This window comes from Varanus komodoensis, unplaced genomic scaffold (genome assembly GCF_004798865.1).
Source record: "Varanus komodoensis strain SLA01 unplaced genomic scaffold, ASM479886v1 scaffold17, whole genome shotgun sequence".
NCBI lineage: Eukaryota > Metazoa > Chordata > Lepidosauria > Squamata > Varanidae > Varanus > Varanus komodoensis.
The window spans coordinates 26,081,025-26,105,047 of record NW_025335505.1 but is presented as its reverse complement, the minus strand read 5'-3'; the positions used below and the strand labels follow the sequence as shown (position 1 = coordinate 26,105,047).

General features: G+C 39.3%; 1 protein-coding gene across 2 annotated transcripts in view; it reads left to right on the top strand.

The window, feature by feature from the left end:
* Nucleotides 1-24,023, top strand: part of NUP153 (nucleoporin 153) — a 62,092-nt gene that overhangs the window by 5,448 nt on the left and 32,621 nt on the right. For both annotated transcript variants that reach the window (XM_044426667.1, XM_044426665.1), the window contains exons 2-3: nt 22,122-22,335; nt 23,457-23,705. In XM_044426667.1, coding sequence (XP_044282602.1) covers nt 22,122-22,335; nt 23,457-23,705 — 463 coding nt within the window. The remainder of the gene's footprint in view (nt 1-22,121; nt 22,336-23,456; nt 23,706-24,023) is intronic.

Genomic DNA, 24,023 nt, shown 5'->3' with positions numbered 1-24,023 from the left:
GGGGGAAAGTGCGTCTTATAGAGCAAAAAATACGGTACATAGCATTAAGATAAAAAATGATATATGCAGTGTTATCATCATTTTAGATGTCAAAAGGGTTTTGCAGCTTCCGGTGTTTTCTTTTGTGTGGGAAACGGGACCAAATGGCTCTTTGAGTGTTAAAGGTTGCCAACCCCTGGTTTAACCCAACACTAAGCAAGAGTTCCAGTTTCAGATGTCACACCTAACAACCCAGGTGCAAAGGCATTGCTTGTTGTTGATTAAAGATAGAATTGACAGTTGTGTGGGAGGCAATGTGCCTCTTGTAATCCCTGTTCCGCAATTCATGATATAGTATTGTGAAAAGAAAAAATACTTTATATTGGGATGGTTGCACAATGCATTAAACCCCTTGGGTACTTTAACCATGCATTGTAAGTTGAAAATTTTCTGTGCCTGAAAAATGATTGGCCACAGGGGATGGTGTGTGTGTGTGTGTTGTGTGTACACGCACACGCCTGCCTCTTCCCTCAGACTTGCAGTATCCCAGGGGCTGAAGCATCACAATAATCTCCTAAGTCACAGCACCCCATGCCTTGACATTTATTTATCTAAAGATTGCAAAAGCCACTATTAAAAGCATCTTTCCCTATCCTGTTTTAGACAGTCCAGGAGGTGCTTCCCCTCAAGGAGGCCCATCAATCCCCGAGAAGGGGGGGAGCTGCCCATAATCATTTGAAAAATTAAAAGTATTCACCCTCTCTCATTTGCACAGAGATCACCTGTCAAAGTATGAGTGGGCAGCTCCTTGTAAAGACCTGGTAGAAAGTGCTTCATGTAAAGAGTCTGTTTTGTCTTTTTGCAGCATGATATCCCAGTTTCTTTTGAGGAGGCCTGCTATCCCAGCCATTCTCCAAGGTTGAAAGTACCTTCCTGTTGCTAGTGGGGGGAGAGTTCACAACTTGGGCAACTGCCCATGCAGGGAGGCAGACTTGTTCCTTTAACTCATAAGCCTTGCCTCTTCCCCCAGAGTTTTTTGTAAGTTATTGCCAGTTCCTGAGGTGCTGTCCAGTTAGGGCTAATTGCAAAGTTTGGGCTTCCTAGCACTGCTCCTTTCCCACCCCATGGATCCTACTTGGAAGCAGGTGAAATTGAGGGGATACATGCCCACTCTTTTTTACACTTTTTTAGATGTTTAGGAATTTTTTCTTTAGGGGCACTTACGTACCTTAGCCAAATTGGGATTCTCTTTAAAAAGTGAGAACAGCCTAGAGCCACATGAACACCCCAAAAAATCCTTGATTCTGCATCAGATGATGTTTTCCATACATGCATCCTTTTTCAAAGAAGAAATAGCTAACTACAGAGTTGCGATTTGGCATGTACCCTGTGTACATGCCAAATTGGAATTATGTAGCTCACTACTTACTTTTTTTAAAGTATGGGAGGATGGAACTACCTTTTAACAGTGGGTTTCTCAATCTTAACCTTTGTTTTTTCAAATGTTAAGCCACAGCTAGTGCTTAATGAGTTCCTGCTTCTGTGGGGAAGTCAGGCAGCCTTGTCCCCAAGTGTTGTTTTGGCACTTAAAGGTGCCTGGAGAAAGCAGTCATTCACTAGTCCCTTTCTGCCACTCCTGCCAAAGGACTCTCTGGATTTGTTGTTGTCTGGCTTTGGATAATACAGTAAACCACAGTGGGGTTATTAAATCTCAGAACAATACGTGGTTAGTTGGGGTGGTTTATATGCCATCCCCTGGGAAGAGAATGTGGTTTGGACAATGCAGCCAGCTGTACATGAACCACTGTGGCTTATAAAGCCAGGGTTTAACATGTGTGAACCCAGCCATTGGCTTAAATAACAAATGGCCTTCTATGCTTACATTATATATGTGGTTCCTATCTATGGTGTGGGACCATGTTATCTGTAGGACTGGTTCTACCTGTAATTTTATGTTCCACTTTTAAATCCACTTTTGCACATCAACCTAGGCTGGCCAGAACAAGACAACATCCTCTTAATGACTCTGGAGCTATGGAGTTCCCTTCTGATTCTCGACAATCACAGTTTCCTTTAAGGGTGTAAATTGTTTGTCCCTGAGCAGTTTTCTTCAGTAGTATAGCCTTTCTGATGTGTCGGCTTGCTATTTGTATCCATGTGCAATCTTTTAATATATGTTGTCACAGGGGGTGTTGAAATAAATCAACTTGTAATGTATAGATAAACCTAAAGTATTCAATCTGCTGTCATTGTTCCTCTATAAAAGATATTAAGTATCTTTAGAACCTTTTTGTCAGTTTTCTGCTGCCAGATTTGATTCCTTTTTTCCCGTTTAACAGTTCTAAGAGTACACATTAAAATAAAAGGAATTTGTCAAACTTTATTCATAGGATATCAATGTCTGTCTCACTGTTTTGTGATTCTACCAATTTCTCAATCTTGTGCCAAACATTTAGTTAGCTAATTAATTACAGTAAGCAGGTATGTTTCTTGCACTCCATTTCCCAAAAGCACATTTACAGAGTCATCCTTTACATGTTTACTTGGACGTTATTTTCATTGGGTTAAATGGTACTTAGTCCCAGCTAAATGCACATAGGAATGAAGCCTTCAGATATTTTATAATAGTATTACAATTTGCATAGGTTGACTAAAGGTTAATACTGTTTGCATTTTAATATTTAGGCCATTCACCTCTGAAGACCCAAAGACAGGTAATGATCCTTAATCAGACTTAACAGGTCTGATTTCTAGAGCTGCAGCTCAGTTAGTTTATTGCAGCAAAAATGACAAAGACCCAACCCCATGAAGATGAATACATTTGTTCTGGCATACACATTTGGATCTAGGAATTAGTCTTCAAGGTGTCACAAGATTCTTTGTTGTTTTTATTTAAAAACAACAGGCCCTTTAACAATTGCTGCCTTAGTCCTAGCCATAAAATACTTGCCCAGATATAAAGGCCTTGCAGTTCTCCTAGGAAATGGGTCATTGATTTATTTAATCTCTGAAGGAAGAGGATTAAGAAATTGAATGGTGATTTGAGCTTTTTCTTACTGGACACAGAGTAAGTATGCCTGCTCCTGATCACATGTGCATCAGAATAGGTACAGGATCACTTTTTTCCTGCCTTCCAATATTATCCTGTAGCCTTTGCTAGAAATGTATTCTGAGCCAACATTGGTTTGCTCCTGGGTATTTACACTTGTAGAATGTTCACTGTTAGCCAATTTATTCCCAACTTTCAGCACAATCCCTTGAGCTGCAACCCAATACATATGGGTGCAATGACCTTTCTGCTGGTAGAGCAGTATTCCCAGCAAGGTAGCTTCTAGATGTTTGGGATTGCAGTTCCATCATCCCTGGCCGTTGGCCATGCTGGAACTGGAATTGATGGGAGTTGCAGTCCAGAACATACAGAGGCACTGCACTTGGAGAACTGTTCCTTGCAACACTGCATTGGAATTTGTGTTAAACTTCATTGCAAGCCAACCTAAGAGGTTTTGCTGGCATAGTAACATGAATTTGGCAGTAGTGTCTGAGAATAATTGCAAGAAATTGTGGCTAACATTTCACATGGCATAAGACTCTGTGGGTAGATACTGTGTTCATCGGAGCATTTAGCTTGCAGACTGATTCTGTGTACTTTTTTGCTTCTATAGACCTATAAAATTGTGCCAGAACAAATATATTCTATAAAAGTAGAACTGTTCCAAGAAAAGTAACTTTCCACAGGCTGAAGTTTACATTCTTGTTAAAGTAAAATGTTTAAATTAGGTGTTTCTGTTCTACTAATGTAATAATGTTTTTCTCAATATTAGAAAATCATTTGAATTGGTTATTAGCCTGGTAATCTTGCTTTAAAGGTTTTAAAAAAACCCTTTGTATTTCTGCCTTTGAGAAAACGATTATAAAACACATGTATTTGTAAACAAATCTAAGATGGTAATTTGAATCAGCTGGTTTCAATAGATCTAAACAGTTCTAATGTGGATGGCTGGAGATTTTTAAAATCACACTTTCAGACTTCTGTGTAATTGACTGAGCTACTTGAATTCTGAAGTCTATATGAACTGGCTATATTCAGATGTTGTACTAAACTATGGCCTGGCAAGAAATGAATGAACCTAACTGGTCCTCAAGTTCAAGCACTCCCCACCTCTCTTTTTCCTTCATGATCAGGAAGAAGTATTCAGGAGTTATTTTGGCTTTTGTTAACCACAGTTTGCCATGTCATCTGAATCCAATAAACAATGCTTAATCTTAACTATGGATACTCTCAAGCAAACCTATTTTAATATGTAGTTTACTAGGGTGCCTTGTTTTAGCTTAAATTTCTGAGTTTGTACAACATAGCAAGTGAAAGCTTCTGAAATTTTCATCTGGGCAGTGCAGGAAACAGAAAGGACAGGGAGTAGGCAAACTGGAGGGAAACTAGGCTCGTACATATCTTGTTAAACCATGCCTTTTTGTTGTATTACAGCTCTTAACATCCCTTAAAGATGGGGTGATAGAAGTTGAGAGTCCGACAGCATCTGGAAGGCTGCAGGTTCCCCAGAGATAGTTTAAGCATGATGTCCATATGCAGCTGCTAAGTTAGATCATTGGCTCATTGAGCCTTGATGAGTGTCAGCAACTCTTAAAGGGCTTAGAGAGACATCTTTATCGGGTTTTGTTTTCCAGTTAAAGGATAACAGGATGGATTTGATTTATATTGAATGGATTTTTATATCACTAGTCAGCAAGACTAGATTCAAATTATGGTTTTCTCCATAATTTGCATGCATACATGCCTTACCTGTATGTAGAGGAACTTCATTAAAATAGTCCCAGACTGGGCCTTCTTTATGACCTGCTGCCATTACAGATTTTCTCCACCAGGGAAAGAACAATATGATAAACCTCAGGCTGTTCACAAAGACTTATGGAGTATTCTGTTTAAAACATTTCACTTTAATTTTTACTCTTTGGCTTTCCCTCCTCACACTTACAGATCTAGTACACTCCCAGGTCATCTTCTATTAATTGAATTTTTGGAAACTAAGCATTTAAGGTGTAAGCGGTTGATTCTGTATACATAGATTGCAAAGGAACAATTGGATTAAGGTCTTTTCAACTCTTATGTTTATTTTATAACATTTTTGCTGTGAAGAAGAGGCATGTGATAGCCGCAGACACAAATTCACAGTTCTGAGAACTGTAAAACGAAGCACCTGTGATAAGATCCTCTTGATTTAAAAAATTGCCCAATAATCTTACAGAAACCTCTGGACGAGCATGACATTGTGAATGGATTAATGGAATTCATTTACCAAGAAATTTACACATTACATGAATATACAGCCTCATGCTACACTATGAAAAATTAATCCTTATTTCATGATGAATAACCTTTGGACTATAGTGTATCTTAAATAGAAAGCTATCTTTAGATACGTTTTTCCTCAAAAAACCTTTTATTAAAATCCAATTTAAATAACAATATTAAAATTTTAAAAATCCTATTTATTTTTTTAAAAATCCCTTTTTGCTTGTTTTTTAAAACATTGATTTTTTATCCACACTGAAGGATATGCTGGTGTTTGAATGTGGTTCCTTACAGATGTAAAGCATGTGCTTTTAAAACTATCCTGCATCCTTCTAAATGAGCACTTAAATCAAATCCTGCTGGATAGTTCTGGTTTTGTTTGGATATGTGAAATGCTTGTCATTACATATGCAATTACATGTCCAAAGTGTATGCCATCCAGGTGGAGCAGCAAAGCAAGATATTTAATGAATGCCAAGCCTATAAAAAATCATATATTGATACGATTTAAGTTTACTCAGCATTTCCTTTAGATGGCCACAAAAGGCAGCAGCATTTTCTTCAGTCTGAATGTTCCTAATCTTTGGTATAGGAGTGTAGGCTTCAATGGATTCATGGTTCTTACATAACTTAAATCCTAAGCATCTTTGTCAAAAGTCCCTTTGAATTATTTGAATTTGAGTAGACTTGTTTAGAACCACACTGTTAATATCAAACCTTTGGAAACCTTTGCTTTCATTTACCCTCAGTATGAAATTAGTGTCAAAGCATTGCTCACTTTAAACTAGTAACTTTTTAAAGACAGTTCATTGATTTGATTATGAGAATTGTTTGCTGGACATAAGGAATACATATTTTCAAATTTAATGAACATTTTTAAAAGACTGAAATAAGATTTTAAGATTGAAAAAGCTTGATTGGTTGTAGACACTTGAAATAAGACAACCAGCACTTGAGCATCACCAGTATGGCTATTGCTTTATAAAAGGGGTGCAGAATTTCAGATCTGGGAGACACATCTGGCCTCCTGTGGTTCTAGTCTGGCCATCTGGGAAGCACCAGTTGGCTGTGCCTTCTTCCTATGGTGCCACCCCTTTCTCCCAAACACTAATCATTTGGTGGATTCCCAGCTTTTTTGTATATTTCTTCCCTCCAAGGATAAATGGCTGTCTTAAGGTTTATTTACAAGTTATAATAATTTGGGAGTTTAGGCTCCTCCCCTTTTGTCAATGACCTTGGCTACCATTGAAATATGGTCCCTGAGAGCGTCTTCAAAATGAATGTGGCCCTCCAGCTGAAAAAGTTTGAACATACCTGTTTTCTAGCAATATCTGTAAAAATGCTGACGAAAGTTCTTCATTATTAGTCAAGACATGTAATAGTAAAAATCTCATGTAATCTCTTAAATGTAATTATCTTTAGAAATACTCATATATTTAACTGAGATGTTGAAAATATAATTTTAATTTGTAAAATCAAAGTATAATTTGTACAGGATTAATATGATGCTCTTAATCATGCTTTTTATAGATCATGCATTTTATCACTCATGAGTGTTCCTGCAAGCTACTTCTGTGGCAAAATATAATGTGATGGGCAGATGATGAACTGTGAGAGGTACAGACACTGCCAAGGATCTAAATCAAACTTCCTTATTAGAAACAAGAATAGCCCGAATTGATTTCTTAAACATGGAGCTGCCATGAAATTTTAGTCATACTAATACTCCAAAATATGTATAATGAATGAGTTGGTATGTAATACTTTAAGCACTATATATCAATTTGGATATGGAAGGTTGTACTATATGTAAACTTACAAGAAGTTGTTTTAAGAAATATGTATGGATATTCTTCTATTCATTGTGTGTGTGTGTGTGTATCTTGTAGCTATCTTTTGCTAGTCTCTACAATTCGTTCATTTGAAAAAAATTAACACGAGCAGTTCTGTGCTAGATCTTGTATTTTGGCAGCAAAATAGCAAAATTCCTCCTCAAATTAGTTTTATACAGTTTATATTTATGCAATTTAAACATCATTGTTTCTTTCGTATGTTGTATACATACAATTTATATGTGTGTGTTACCTAGCACATGCTTTTTAAAGCTTACAGTTGATAACCCTTGAGTGTTTTGATGTTTGCAAAAGGAGTAAATAGCATGACATGCAGCATGCCTAAGGCACTCTGTGAATTGTGGGTACCTTGTTGGCTGTACAACCCACAGCAAGCCAGAAAGAGAGTCAGGTTCATCTTGGCCCTCCTGTTAGTATGAGGGGCGCAAATCAACCCGATTCTCAGTATCGGGTTGATTTGCTATTGATGTGGGTAATTTAATTATTTCATTAGCTAATGACACTATCTGAGGGTATACATGCAAAATTTCAAATAAGTATGATCATTAGTTCCCTAGTAACCCTCAGTGAAAGACGATCATGATGACTGACGTGACAACGCTGAAGAAAATCGAGCACCACGCTGTGATTAAGTTCCTTACAAAACAAGGAAAAAGTCAAAAAATCATTCATGAAGAGATGGTGGCTGTTTACCAGGATTCTGCACCTTCATTATCTACTGTTCAAAAGTGGTCAAGTGAATTTAAAAGGGGCAGAGGAAGCATTGAAGACGATCATCGCTCGGACGGGCCAGTTACTGCCACTACCAAAGAAAATGTGAAAAAAATTGAGAAACTTTTATTGGTAGATGCCCGAATAAAAATCAAAATGTTAGCAGAGATGACAAACCTATCCATTGGTACCATATTTACTATTTTTCATGACCATCTTAACCTTTCAAATGTCTGTGTGAGATGGGTGCCGTGAATGCTCATGGCGCCTCAAAAACAAGTGCGAGTCGAATGCTGTAGGGAGTTTTTAGAGCTCTGTGGTGAAGATCTATCAAGTATTTTTGAGCATATTGTTACTGGAGATGAAACTTGGGTTCATCACTATGACCCTGAAAGTAAGCAGGAGTCCATGCAGTGGCATAGAAAAGGTGCTGACTCTCCGAAGAAATTCAAAGTCACTCCATCGTCCGGAAAAATCATGGCCACAGTGTTTTGGGACTCAAAGGGAATTTTATTGATTGAGTATATGAAAAAAGGTGAAACCATAAATGCTGCAGCATCTTACGGAACCACTCTGCGTAATTTAAGAGAAGCAAGTAAGGAAAAAAGGTGGGGAAAACTGACCGCAGGTGTGTTGCTTCTTCACGACAACATGCCTGTTCACACTGCATGTGTTTCGAAGTCTGCTGTGCGAGACTGTGGTTTCGAAGAAATAAACCACCCACCCTATAGCCCTGACCTGGCCCCCAGTGACTACCACCTATTCCCAAATTTAAAAAAAGATCTTCACAGAAAGCGATTTTCCGACGATGAAGAGCTCAAAGCGGCAATTAACGCACATTTTTTAGACAAGGAGGAAGGAAGGGTATTTTTTTACAGGGAATTGAAAAATTAATTTCTAGATGTAATAAGTGTATTGAAGTTATGGGGGATTATATTGAAAAATAAAAATTATTTCAGTTTATCATTCCTTTTTCTTCATGCTGATACCAAGAATACATTGAACGCCCCTCGTATCTTAGTGTCCTTTTCAGCAGAAGCTATATTATCTATGTCTCCCTTCCTTGATTGCTAACCCTTTTGCTTGTTACTGGCTTTTCCCTGAGCCTTGAAAAAATGCAAATTGGATTTATATGTTTCAGTATTTTGGCTCCTAATTTTTTATGCATCTGTGTCTTTAATGTACTTTATTTATTAATTAGTTTGGCCTGTCTCTTAATAGTTCTCTAACAGCTGTCTGTTAAGTGTTATCTTGTCTAGTCAATTTCTCTGTCTGTTTCAGCTGAGAAAGGGAGGAGAGAAGTGGAGAAAGTAAGACTGCATAAAAGCTAATTTGGGTGCAGTTGCTAGGGACAGTTGAGAAGCTATGGATAAATTAGCAAAAGAAGTTGCAGCCAAAGTGTGTGGGGGGAGGGAAGAGATGACAGCATCTTCTCCTAAAAATGTAATGCTTTTAATTCTAACTGTTAGAACAGAGTATAAATGAAGGGGAAATTTGGGCACCTGCACTAATGCAGCACTTACTGTAGGTATGAAAATTGACTTTATTGACTTTCTAAACATAAAGTTCAGATACATTTCTATACTTTTCTTAAAACTGTCAGGGAACTTCAGTAACTGTTGTGGAAAGGTGCTGTGAAAAGTGGGTCGAGTTAATATTTCTCCTTTCTGGAGTAGTTGGATGGTCAGAAGTGTTGAAAAGGGAGAGTACTCTCATTTCATCTTACACTTGCTGGCACTCATCCTGGTTATGTCATATATCAGTTCTTAATATTTGAAAAGATAATAACTGTTGTGGAATGGGTAACAACCTATCACTTGTTCTAGTTCACTGTAAGTCTGAAAGTTCTTGGTGTTGATGCTAACCCCACTAGATTTTGAAGTCTTGGGCTATGGCAAAGACTATGCAGTACTGCAGGTTTTCTGTTTTCTCCTCTGTTATCTCCTACCCTTCATTCAGTTACATAATTGTATTTGCTGTGTAGGAAGAACTCTGGCTTGAACACATGTGTTTGGAAGGGTATTGGATAAATATATGGTACTTGCTATTTCCAGGACAGATTTTTTTTTCTTGTAGACAGGTCTAGATGAAAACTAAAACTGGGACAGGAAGAGAGAGCCATTTGTAAAGGGGGGGGGAGTAAATCCCAATACATATATTTTAATACAAAAAGGCAGCAAGCAATACGCCAACATTATAAATGAGTGAATGTTTATTTTGTTTGCTTGTTCTATTGGCAAAATAGTAATTCAAAATGATAGTACACTCAATTTGTAAATTTGATATTAATGCAAAGATGATTGCACAGGAAGTACAATATAGTGGCTAACATCACTTTCATTATATTGGGACAGAAGTAGGAGGGGATAATGACTTCTCTTTCATGGAGCCACGACCCCTGCTCATACTCAAAGTCTCTTCCATATGGTGGAGGGACTCTCTGGAACAGTTCTTGAAGGGCTGCAGGACCAGAGGAGAAAAAATGTCCCATTGCATAAGCAGATGTCTGCTTGCATGATATTGGATTCCACCCACGGGCATTTAAAAATATAAACATGGATAGATTACAGTTAGAAAAAAGGCTTTAAGGTAAAAACTCCCCCATCCAAGGATGTCTGATTTCCTTCATCTGAAGGGACTGAGAACATCTAGAACAACTTGATGGCTTTATTGGCTCCTTAGAACTCTATGATTCTATGATTTGAGATACCCATTAGTACTAGAGTATTTTGCCTGCCAAATGCAAATGTGTATGGACCAATAGATGCTGTTCTTATAAGCAACCAACAGATATTATTTATGCCCTAGGATCTCATTTACTTTGTGCCAGCATTCATAAATTAAGCTAATAAAACATGAAGGCAATAACTTATTAACTGAAGACTTGGAATGTTTTTGATACAATTCATGTGATCCATCGTAATTTTGTTTCCTACAACAACGTTTTTAAGATGTTCCTTTCCAGAAATCAGTCTATTAAAATGAGCCTAAAAGTCATATTAATCTCAGAGTGCAAACTTATACTTACTGCATAATAATGAGTTAACCATAAGTGTGGGAGATTACTCAGATAATGTAAAAATGAGTTTGAGTTAGTCAAACTTACTCAAATAATGTAAAAAGGAGTTCTAATCTGTGGAGGGGGGTGCATGAACACATGTGGTGACATGGGAAAGTCTGTGCTTAGAAATACTGTCTGAATGATAATGAATAGAAAACTTGAATCAACAAAGAGTATAGGGACACCTGAAAGATTAGCAAGTTGATTATGACATATGCTTATTTGCAGCCCACTTCATCAGATGTATGAATTTTTACCTTGAGTTTTCTGTGTGCTTGTGTGTGATTGTACAGGTTTACAATTGTCAAGGGTGTGAACATCCTGTACTTATGAATGCACAGACTGCCATAAACTCTATATGAGATCTCTAATGAAAAGCCATGACTATCTCTACGGAACTACACAACACATTTGTTGACATATCATCAGTTGCTTCATAGTTCTCTAGAAATAGTCTATTTCTCTAGAAACAGTCATGACTGTCTCTAAGGAACTATGCAATGCAAGATCTTACTCTGGGAACCCTCCCTGAAGGAGGTAAAGAGGGTGTATACCTGGAGGAGGGCCTTCTCTGCGGTGGTGACCAGATTGTGGAATGCGCTCCCCAGAGAGATCTGCCTGGCGCCGACTTAATACTCTTTGGCGCCAGGTAAAGACCTTTTTATTTAACCATCATTTGAAGAATTAAGGATTTTACAAGTTTTAAGATCACAGTCTCATTTTCTTTCTTTAGTTTTGCGGAATTATGAATACTATTTATTTATTGCTTTGCTATTTATTGTTTTAATCATTGTATTACTATTGTTGATTATAGTTTTATTATTATTACTGTTTTTAATTATTGTAAGCCATCCTGAAACATTTTATCAGGAAGGACAGGGTAAACATGTTTTAAATAAATAAAATATATACATATACTAAGACAAACATTTGGCTTACTCATATAATCCGACTTTCAGAACAGAACTCATTCTTAACCCAGGGACTACCTGTATTTATGTGTGGTAGGAGCATTGTAAATAATGGGACCAGAGGGGATTAAAATGCAGAAAGTACCAAGAGTGGCTATTAACATATGGTGGCCATTCAGAAAGATATCTGTTGGCTAATAACACAGAGATGCATACATCAATGAGCATTAACACACATAGTGTGATAACAATGAGAAAATAACTGAGATCGCATGACATGCTAAGCTATTGTTGTCTCACCCAACTACCCCTTTGTATGGGATGGATTTTGGGGGGAGGGCAGTGAAACCATCACAATCAGTAATGGGTTAGGAGTTTGTAGCTACATGTTGGCTTGCTGTGTCATCCAAACCTGGATGACACAACAAACCCAGATGAAATTCCAAAGCTTACAGAACTGCTTGACCAGAATGGCAGAAAAACTTGCTGCTCGGGACACGCAGCTCTGATGACAATCACCCAAAGTGGCCAGGCAGCACTTGAGGTAGACTTTTTGCCACCACATGCCACTGCCATAAGCCCTGCTCAGGGCTTGACTAGGCAGCATGCAGTGGTAGTGCTGGTTTTTGCATGGAGCTTGAGCGGAGAAGGTGCAGGAGAATATGCTGCCTTTGCTGTGGCACCAGCTAGGTGGCCACACTGGCAAGCAGTAGGCAGAGACTTACGTATAATCCACACCCTTGTTACACTCCTCTCAAAGAAGCCAAGTAGAACACAGTTGTTTGTCCATACCGCTGTTGGTCTGATAGAGCAGTTGCTGGGATATCAGTGGGCGACATAGAGAGGAGAAAGTACTTTACAACCCTTGCTGCACCTGATTGTTCATCAAAAAACAGTGGGAGCCCCAGGCTGTCTTTACATGTGGAATGGTTTATAAACTTATAAGCCACTCTATACTTAAAGTATGTGTGAACCAGCTGAGTGTTGTGGTAATTCAAAGTTTTCACAGATTTTTTTAAACATTGCTATTCTGATATATGTTTTTCAGTTCCCTCAGACTCACTGTTTACAATCCCCCCATTTAGGAATTTAATTTAGGAAGTGCAGAATTACTCTATTAGTTTTTATAGTGCTACAAGAGTCTTCATTGTTCTTGCAGCATCATGCTAACACAGCTGCCTCTCTGTAAATTGTTATGAAAATTAATACATGCAAGAATTGTTGATTTAATGAAGAAAATAAAATAAGAAATTTGGTCTGTTAAAAATCTTAAGGCAGTGGATCAAAATTGAAAAATGCTCTGTGGCAGAGGCCCTCCTCTGGGAACCCTCCATGAAAGATACTAGGAGGGTGAGTATCCGGAGGAGGGCTTTCTCTGCGGTGACGCCCCACTTATGGAATGCGCTCCCCAGAGAGGTCTGCCTGGCACCGTCGTTATTTGTTTTTCGGCGCCAGGCCAAGACATTTTTATTTAAATGATTTTAATAATTGTTAATATTATTTATTGGTTTTAAATTTTTAGCCAGGATGAATCTAGATCTTATATATATTTATCTGTATGATCATTTATTTATGATGATGGAAGCCGCCCCAAGGCTTATGCGAGTGGGACGGCATACGAAAATTCCAAATAAATAAATAAATAAATAAATTGACAGGATGATTATACCTTTAATTATGTTTCACTGTTAGAGAAGAATCACCATTCTCTACCAGGCTGCTATTCAGTAATGATATGCCTTAAAGCAAAGTGCTTAGAAAGCTTTTACCTGCATTGTTCTTGTGACCTTGAATGTATTCTGAATTGAAGTGAAATTCAAGTGAATGAATTACTCACAGGCCTCTTGACTACTGGAATACTATGAAATAAAGATTAGAATTAATAGCTAGCCTATAAAGAGCATAATGGTAGAAAGAGAGAAGCCTCATATATAGAGAAAAAGTGTCCTTACTGAGGGTGTTTATGTTCAGAGAGTTGGTAGTACTACCAATGAAAACAAACTGTGGAGCTGTTCCTTGTTTTCTCCTCAGCAGGTTTGTCTGCTGCTTTTTTGTTGTAAGAAAAAAGACATAAGCTTTGGAAAATAAGAAGAGTGATACAAATTAAAGACTTTGTTGTCTGGCACAATCCCCATAAATTCTGTTAATGAGGGAAGATGATCGCCCAAGTAAAACCTGATTGGGAAAGCACCCTGTGTCAGCATTGCTTTTGTTGCCTAAGTTTATCTTAGCTTCACATCTACATTCATAAGAGAGTTACAGGTTTCTCTGGTCAGAAAAAGTTACAGAGTTTGTATGGCTGCACATGTTTATTAGTTTAAATTGAAATTGTGTTAGAGTCTTAAAGAAGTTTGGTTTAATAATGGAGAAGAGAGGAATAGATGGATAACAGTGCTTCACAAACGTTTACTCTCTTAGTTCTTCTCAAGAATAACATTTTGTGACAGTGACTTTCATAAAATCAGAAATGGTTTTGCTGTCCTTTCATGTTTAAAACAAGTGCTTTTAAACATAGAAACAGAGCAAGTCAGAAGTGGCCTCCTAGGCCATCTAGTCTGACCTCCGGCACTAGTCAGCTCCGCTCACGACATTCCCACCATGTGCACGTCCAGCCTATCCTTGAACACCCGCACCGATGGGGCCTCAACGACCTCTCGTGAAAGCCCATTCCACACCCTCGGGGTCCTAACGGTCAGGAAATGCTTCCTGGCATCCAAATGGAGCCTTGGCTCTCTGAGCTTTGCTCCGTTGTAGCGCGTCCTGCCTTCCTCTGTAGGAGAGAACAGATCTCTACCCATCTCCATGTGACATTCCCTCACATACCTGTATGTCGCCAACATATCCCCTCTGAGTCGCCTCTTCTCCAGGCTGAAGAGACCCAGTTCCCTCAGTCTTGCCTCATACCCCATCCCCTACAAACCGGCCACCAACCTTGTGGCCTTACGCTGCACTGACTCTAACCTGGCTATATCCTTTCTGTAATGAGAGGCCCAAAACTGAGCACAATACTCCAGTTGCGGGTGCACCAGAGTCATATAGAGTGGTAGTAATACCTCTCTTGATCTAGAAGCCACACTTCTGGCTATGCTACCAAGGGTGGCACTCGCCCTCTTGACCATCGCATCACACTGCTGACTCATGTTTAGCCTGCAGTCAACCAGTACCCCGAGGTCCCTTTCACAAGTGCTGCTCTCCAGCCACTTGTCACCTAACCTGTACTTATGACAGCTATTCAACATGTGGTGAAATGTCCTGAATTCTGGAAGACAAATTTAAGTTGCTAGTTTGGAGGTAGAAAGCTAGACCTGCTATGGCAGCTTTTGCTGAAATGCTACCTATGTCAAGCTTAAGCATATCATTAAATAAAGTATTAGGGAATAGAAAAGAAAATGGAAGATCTGCCAAAATAAGAACAGAAAGGAACAAAAACATGCACAAAAGAAATGGAAATAAACAGTAAGAGTTGCAAAACAAAGCAAAACATTTTGAGGAGCTCAAAGGTCTACAGTATTCTTTATATCAGAATTTGGAAACCAGCTAGAGAGGCAGTTGTGCTGCTGAATGACAGTGGAGTTAAGTGAGGATAAGGAAATTGTGGAAAATGGAATAAATTGTTTTGACCTGTCCATACTGCAGGAGATATAGGACAGATATCTACTCCTGAACTGACAACTTTAGAAACAGAGGATGAGGAACCAGTGCAAATATTGGTAACAACTGCTAAAGTCTTTGTTGTTATGTACTGACTGCTCTGACATATGGCAACCCTATAGATGAGTTTCTTCCAAAATGTGCTGTCCCTGACAGCCTTGCTCACCTCTTGTAAGCTTAAGGCTGTGGCTTCCTTTATGGAATTAAGCCATTTCATATTTAATCTTCATCTTCTTCTGCATTCAGATTTCCCTAGTATATTATCTTCTGCATGAATCTTGCCTTCTCATGATGTGCACAAAGTACAACAGCTTAAGTTTAGTAATTTTTGCTTCCAGGAAATGTTCTCTCTTGATTTGATCTGGTATCCACTTGTTTGCCCAGGGTATCCTCAAAGCTTTCCTCCAGCATCAACCAGAACACAACATTCTTTATTGTCTAGTTTCCACATTCATACATAGTGATTGAGATTGCAGTAGTAAAGATTATCTTGGCCTTGGTCTCCAGTGAAACTTCCTTACACCTGATTATCTTTTCAAGTTCCTTTATTGCTGTCTTTCCAAGACTCAGCCTTCTTCTAATTTCTTACCTTCAGGCTCCTTTTGAATGGATGACTGGGCCAAGGTATGCAAAATCTTCCACAATTTCCATTTCTTTGTTGTTTATACTGAAGTTCTGTAATTCTTCTGTAGTCATGAGTTTTGTTTTGTTTTTTGTGTTCTGCTGCAGCTCTGCTTTGTATTTTCTTCTTCCACTTTCACCAGGAGTCATTTTCAATTCCCTGCTGCTTTCTGCTAGTTATATGATATCTTATTAAATTACGGTATCATATTAAATTCTCATGTATCACCTACCAATTTCCATTCCTTCCACTGATCTTAATCCTGTTTTTCTTCTGTGTAGGGAGATAAAAATCATCCTTGTCTGAGGCCTTTGCCTATAATACACCAATCTCCCCCCCCCTCCTTTTTCTGGCCTATAAGTCTTTTCTTGTGCACAATACAAATTATATGTATACCTATTTCATTCAGAAATGAATCTTCAGTGTCTCTTTCTTTTTGGAATCCAGCTTGAACGTCAGGCATCTGAAACAAATTCTTTGTTGCATCATTTTGCTTGCATGTAGGGTAAAATTCTTTGGTGCATTGCTTGCTTTATATGGGAAATTAGTGCAGTGATCCTAAAGTTGCTACACTCTTTTTCTATCTCATTGTTTGGGGATTGGCATGTACAGTAAACTAAGTGTGCCATTGGTTTTTACCCTCTTCAACACCTTGCCCAGAAACGGGATGTTGGCCACTGGTCTATAACTAGTGGCCATCTCTGGATCCAGGGACACCTTCTTCAGGACTGGTCGGACTACCACCTCCTTTAAAGGGCCAGGTACCCAGCCCTCCCTCAGAGAGGCGTTAACCACTTCCAGGATCCAGGTCCCTATCCCGTGCTTGGCGTTGTTAATTAGCCAAGATGGGCAAGGGTTCAATAGGCAGGTGGTGGGACATACTCATCCAAGCACCTTGTCCACATCATCAGGCCGCAATAACTGAAACTCATCCATCAATTTTGGACCAGACGGCAACATTGGTATCTCCCCAGAAGCCTCTGGGTCACTAGTGGAGTCCAGCTCGTGACGAATCTGAGCGATTTTCTCCCTAAAATGCTTGGCAAAGTCGTCACAGCGGGCCTGCAAGGGTGGTACCAGATCTTTCTTAGGGCCAGGATGAACCAGCCCTTGTACCACCTGAAAAAACTCTGCCAGATGGCATTGTGTGGAGGCAATGGAAACAGAGAAGAATTTCTTTTTCTCCGCCCTCACCGCCACAGCATAGGCCCGATAATGAGCTCTCAAGTGTGTTCGGTCAGACTCATCCCGTGATTTCCTCCACCTACGCTCTAGCCATCTCCCAACCCACTTCATCGCCCACAATTCAGGTGTATACCAAGAGGAAGAGTGGGCTCTGCCCGGCGGGAGAGGACGCTTGGGAGCGATGGTGTCAATAGCCCAGGTCATTTCCTCATTCCATAGTTTGACCAGAGCATCGACAGGAGCACCAGTCTTGTCAACTGGAAACTCTCCCAGGGCCTTCAGGAATCCATCCAGATCCATCCAGCTCCGGGGTCGGACCCACACAATCGGGTCCACACTCTTACAGAGGGAAAGGCCGCTCTCGAGCACAAACCTCACGAGGAAGTGATCTGACCATGACAGGGGTGTCAGACACAAATTCCTCATCCTCAGACCACCCTCTTCCTGCCCCGTCGTGAAAAACAGGTCCAGAGTGTGTCCACGTTCATGGGTCGGGCCGGAGACATGTTGAGACAGCCCCATGGTAATCATGGAGGCCATGAAGTCCTGAGCCGCCCCGGTCAGAACCGTCTCGGCATGGAGATTGAAGTCCCTCAGGACCAACATCCTGGGGGGTCCTCAACACCAGGTCCAAGACGATCTCCGTCAGCTCAGGCAGGGACACTGTTGGGCAGAAGGGTGCACGGTACACCAACAGAATCCCCAGTCTGTCTCAGTCTCCCAACACCAAGTAGAGGCACTCTAGCCCAGGCCTCGAGGGGACTGGAAGCCCCGTGAGGGAGATGGAGGCTCAGTAAACCAAAGCAACCCCCCCTCTCCTCCCCCCAGGCATGGACGGTGCTGAACCAAATACCCGGGTGGGCACTTTTGAGAGAGGGCGACATCCCCCCCCCCAAGGTCTCAGTTATGTAACTGAGATGTCAATGTTCAGTCTTGTCATCTCTTGTTTGACCACATCCAGCTTGCCTTGATTCATGGATCTTACATCCAGGTTCCTATGGAGTATAGATCTTTGCAGCATCGGACTCTCCTTTCACCACCAGATACATCTGCAACTGAGTGTCCTTTCAGCTTTGATCCAGTCGCTTCATTCTTTCTGGCGCTCCTAGTACTAGCCCTCTGCTCTTCCCCAGTAGCATTTTGGGCACCTTCCAACCTGAGGAGCTCATCTTCCGGCATCATATCTTTTTGCCTTTTGGTACTGTCCATGGGGTTTCCCTGGCAAAGATACTGGAGTGGGTTGCCATTTCCTTCTCCAGTGGATCACGTTTTGTCAGAGCTCTCTGCTGTGACCTGTTCATCTTGGGTGGCCCTGCACAGCATAGCTCATGGCTTCATTGAGCTACGCAAGCCCCTTCGCCACAACAAGGCAGTGATCCATTAAAGTGGCGCAGTGGTTTAAACTGCTGGGCTGGTTGTTCAAAAGGTCGCTGGTTCGAATTTGCACAACAGGGTGAGTTCCTGTTGCTCTGTCCGAGCTCCTGCCAACCTTGCAATTCGGAAGCATGCAAATGCAAGTAGATAAAAAGGTACCACTTCGGTGGGCAGGTAACAGCGTTCCGTGAACCTTGGTGTTTAGTCATGCTGGCCACATGACCATGGAGACTTTCTGCGGACAAATGCTGACTCCCTCTGCTAGGAAACGGAGATGAGCACTGCCCCCTAGAGTCAGGCATGACTGGACTTAATGTCAAGGGGAAATCTTTACCTTTAAGCATACTTAGGAAAGGCAATGAAAGCAAAATGGGCAATATCATGCTGCTGTTATAGAAATCTGTGGTGCAGTCATACTTGGCATATGCATGCAGTTTTGGTTCCCAAATCTAAAGAGGATATTGTGGAATTGGAAAAAGTACGGATAAGAACAGCAAAAATGATTACGGGGCTGGAGCAATTCCCTGATAAGGAAAATTTACAAAATGTAGGACTGTTTAGCTTAAAAAAATTAAGGGAGGAGGAGGGCAAAAATATGCATATTGTGGAGAAGTATTTTTAGTGAAACTATAGAACAAAGAAAATATTGTATTATTTAGTCTTTTAAGAATTCTAAGAACCGTATCATTTTTCTCTTTTTCATGATACTAGAATTCATAGTTATCTCTTGAAGCTGGATGATGAAAAATTCCAGACAGAAAAAATGAAGCACTTCTTCAGTCAGTTTGTAGTTAAACTGTGAAATTTGCTCCCACAAGATGTAGTATTGTCTGCCAACTTGGACCATTTAAAAGGTTGGACATATACATGGAGGATGAGGTTTTCAATGGCTACCAGTCCTGATGGTTTTAAGCTGTCTTCAATATTCAGGATGGTAGCCTGAAAACTTAGTATGGGCATTGCAGGAGTAGATTTAGAGATGGGGCAAATATCATCAAACTTTTCCTAAGAACTGACTGTATGGTACACTTGTCAAAGTAACCAAAGTTGATCACTTCCCATCCTTTTTTTACAGCAAACTTGACTTGATTTCGACTGAACAAAGGAGTTTAACCATTACACTTTTGAGTTGAAAGTTTTGCACTGTCAAGGCTTGACAAATGCAGTATATGCTTATTGCAGCATACCTGGTGTAATTTTAAACAGATACCCAGAATGAGGAAAACATTGAAAAGAAATTTGAACTTAATGGAACATTATAAGGAAATGATTACAGCTTTACAGTCCAGCGTTAGTGTTCTTAAAATAGGAATGAGCTAACTTTCTGCTTTATGCACTTCTGCATTCGGCAGTCCAATTTTGGGTCTATCCACATAAACAAATAATGGAAAACATTGGCTACTTGGTGCAAGAAGGCATCTTTTATAGGTTTTATCTTCCCCAGTGCCCAGATCAATGTGACCAGGCTGTTTGACTAGTCCTACTTGCCTAATCCTTCAAATTTGTTCCCTGCATTCAGCTAGGACTGAGCTTCTGCTTGAAGGTTCCCACAGTTGTAAAAACAATAAAAACACTAGAATCTATAAATTTCATTCTCTCAGTAATAATTTACAAGGGAAAAGATGTGTAAAAGCCAGCAAAACTAAACATCACAACATATCATGGTGAACTACAATTGTTTACTGTTTACTGTAGAGAAATAATTTTTTCCACTGAAGAATTACTGGGTCACTGAGAATGCTACCAATGATATAGTGGTATCTATCTGTGATATCTATCTATTCCTGCTAGATGGTGCCAAGTTCTATTATGGAGCCAAATCACTAGGGATGGCAGTTTGTATGGCAAAGTAGACATCTGATCTTCAGATCATTGATTGGAAAATAGAGCAGCCCCATCCCAAGAATATAGAAAAACTACCCATTCCTAGTTTAATGCATTTTTCATCTTTACTAAAGATTAAACAAGCATTATATAGAATGATCTTGTTACTTTCGCTTCAGTAGTTTTGAATTCTTGGATTGTTCCTGAAAGTTCTATATTACTCTTAATCCCATGACTAGTTGTATTTAATGAGACCTGATAGGCATATAACTAAGAAGAGAAATAGAGATGGAGGGTTATTAAAGCTGAATGTTACTGTGATGAATGCTTAAGAATTCTAAATGTAACCTTTAGGTATAATACATTCTCTAGCAAACAGTATTAAATGTGTATGCATGCATATACCCCATCTCATTATTTTTTTAATGTTGATAGCCTGTATTTGGCATAATAAAAATGCAAACAGGAAATCAGATTGAATGGGGTGAAGAAAGGCATAATTATTTTGTAAATAAATTTTCAGTGCAGATAGGTTCAATTAGTTCAGATAATGAAACCTATTAAGTGGTTTTATTATTCAAATTTGCACTATTCAAAGTTGTAATTTTATATAAAATATAGTAATTGTTCCAGCTTGATGGAAATAGGCAATGGAAATTTTAAAGTTGCATTTTATGTGTTTATTAATGAAATATTACAGTAAAGGAGAAAAGAATATACTCTAAATTTATTGTTACCAATGTCACAAATTAGTTATAGAGAGCATTGCTGTTATATACACTACTAAATTAGATGCGTAGTAGTGGTATAGATGAAGGAAATGGTGGAGGAAAGCGTAGGTGGAGGAAATCCCATGACGAATTTGATCCAGCACACCTTAGAGCTCATTAGCAATGAATTTGTCTCTGCTTCCATTGCATCCTCACAGTGTCGTCCAGCTGAGCTCTTTTGGTGGTGCAGGGCCTATTACACTTTGAGCCCAAAGAGGATCCTATCACATCATCAGTAGCTTGCTGCGACGACTTTGCCCAGCACTTTAGGGATAGAATTGCTTAGAATTGCCACGAGCTGGACTCTACAGTTGATAAGATTTTAGAATGGGGAGTGTCCAGAGTGCCATCTAGTCCATCTTTATTGGATGCTGAGAGGGAGGTTCCATCCTGCTTTGGTGTTGCACTGCTGAGCACTTGGGATGCCTCAGAAGAACACCAAACCAAACTCTAGTGTTCCTCCCAATATTGGAACAGGAGAGGGGGAATAGGATTGACCTTATAATCGAACTGTATGTTGGATTTGCTCAGCTAGGTTGGGTGGAAACTGTGGGGGTTCATCAGTTATCAGAGGGTAGGAGAACACTTACAGTGGGGAGTGAAGTTGTAGGCCTCTGCCCATTAGAAAAGTGCTAGATGATGGATTAATCTTAATTTTGAAACCTTAATATAATTATAATGGAAGTTAGAACATTAGCAAAAGACTTCTACAAAAGAATATTAAGATTTGCTGTTTCAGGCACCTCAGTATCGCTGTAAATAGCTGCTAAGCCTAGCTTCTGATATGCTGGAGACAGATTTGTAGCTTAGTGAATTGGACCTTGCAATGGAACTTCCAAATATAAGCTAAATCCATTATTTATTTGGAACAGGGTATTATGAATATTGTGAAGGAATCTGTGAAGAGTATTGTTCCAACTTGGCTTCAGAGATACTTCAAACAGAATGAAGAGACATCCCCAGGAGAACAAAGGAGTCTGGAGGAGAACATAAATTACCATCCGGCTTTTGCAGATGACATTACTGACAATACCCTTGAAATCGATGGACGAATCACTCCTGATCCAACAAGAATTACTTTAGAAGGTAGACTGTAGATTCTGTCTAGTTTTACAGCTGACTTTTCATAATTGTTTTAAGATACTTTTTTCTACAAATTGAAATACTTGCTTGATTGATGGCTTGATAATTGGAAACTGCAAAATGCTGTATCCCACCTGTCAGTGTTCCATTTAAGAAAGAGTAATTGCAGGCACCTTGACTTTCCGTGTGTCTTTAGGCAATTACATTGATAAATTAGACTGTTTCAGCAAATTTACTGTTTTTGGTAGTGACTACCTTGCACTGATTTTTGTGACCAAAATTTAGAAGTTTTACAGATGCTAAGGCAGTTTAGGCTTCTTGTTCTCACAAATATTGTAGACCTGGATATTCATACTGTAGTCAACTGTTATAAATTTTTACAATATATATTCAAAATATGTTGAGCCAAACAGAAACCAGTGTGGCCCCTGTCTTGACTTATATTTTCATTTCAAACAGGCATGTTTCCAAATATGCTGTATTATTATTGCCAATTTCTTGTCCTCCCCCTACACACTCCTAGAAAACACTTTAGGTGTTCCCTGACCACATGAAACTAGCTTACTGGGGGTCAGGGAAGAAAATGGATAAAAAAATGGCTAACCCTCCTCTCTCACAGGTATGTCCTAGGTCAAAACCTCTGTTTTTCATATTCTAATTTAACCTGTTTTCTGAGTCAGAAAAATTATTGTGGTATAAAATTTAAAAGCTCACAATACATTGATCAGTACATTGCCTTATACCAAAATAATTGTCTATGTGTACTTACTTGCACACAGGAAGGTAAACTATTGACTTGTTCAGTAACTTAGTTGAATGTATGCTGTTCTGTGCATTTAGATTAACTTGTCTATTTATAATAATATGTGGTCATGAAACTATTTGTGCACTAGAGTACAGATTAATGGTGCAGAGATAATCCTTTTTTACTTCTCAACTGATGGAAAGAAATGTCGCAGCTGTTTTCAGACAGACAAGTGAAACCTTACATGGATGTGGTACAAGTTAAAATTAGTGTATCATCATTCTTTTTACACTTAAAGCTTGCCAGTGGAACTAGGGATGATAGGAATTAGCTGTGGGAGTTAGGAACATTCTAACTGTGTTGCTTTATTCCTCTTTAGAACCCTCAACAAGTAGATCTGGTTTAAACTTCACAGATATTTTAACAAGGCCGTCTCTCCATCGGAGCCACCTTAATTGCAATATCTTGGAATCCCCATCACCGCTTTGTCAACCATCAACATCATCTGCCTTTCCAATTAGTAATTCTGGACTTTCACTTGGAAAGGAAATGAAAGATTCTACCTCTCAGCATGATGATGACAACATCTCAACTACAAGTGGTTTCTCTTCAAGGGCATCTGATAAAGGTAACTAGTGTCAACAGAATATTTGTAAAATTATAGCATAGCATGACTTGGTAACTCTGTTATATCACACTGATATGCTTTAGAAGAGATTAATACACTAATGGTAGTTACTGGCCATACATTTTAATATTGTGAACATTACCAGTCCAACAATTACAGTTTCCAGATAATGTGTAACCTGAGAAATATATACTTTTAATTTGCAATATCCAATTCAAGAGAAGACAGCATATTGTGTTGCTGTGTATCTTGATCTGCCTAATGACTTTGAAGTGCGGTAATTTAGTTCTGATTGTCATCAAGTTGTGCCTGAGGGCT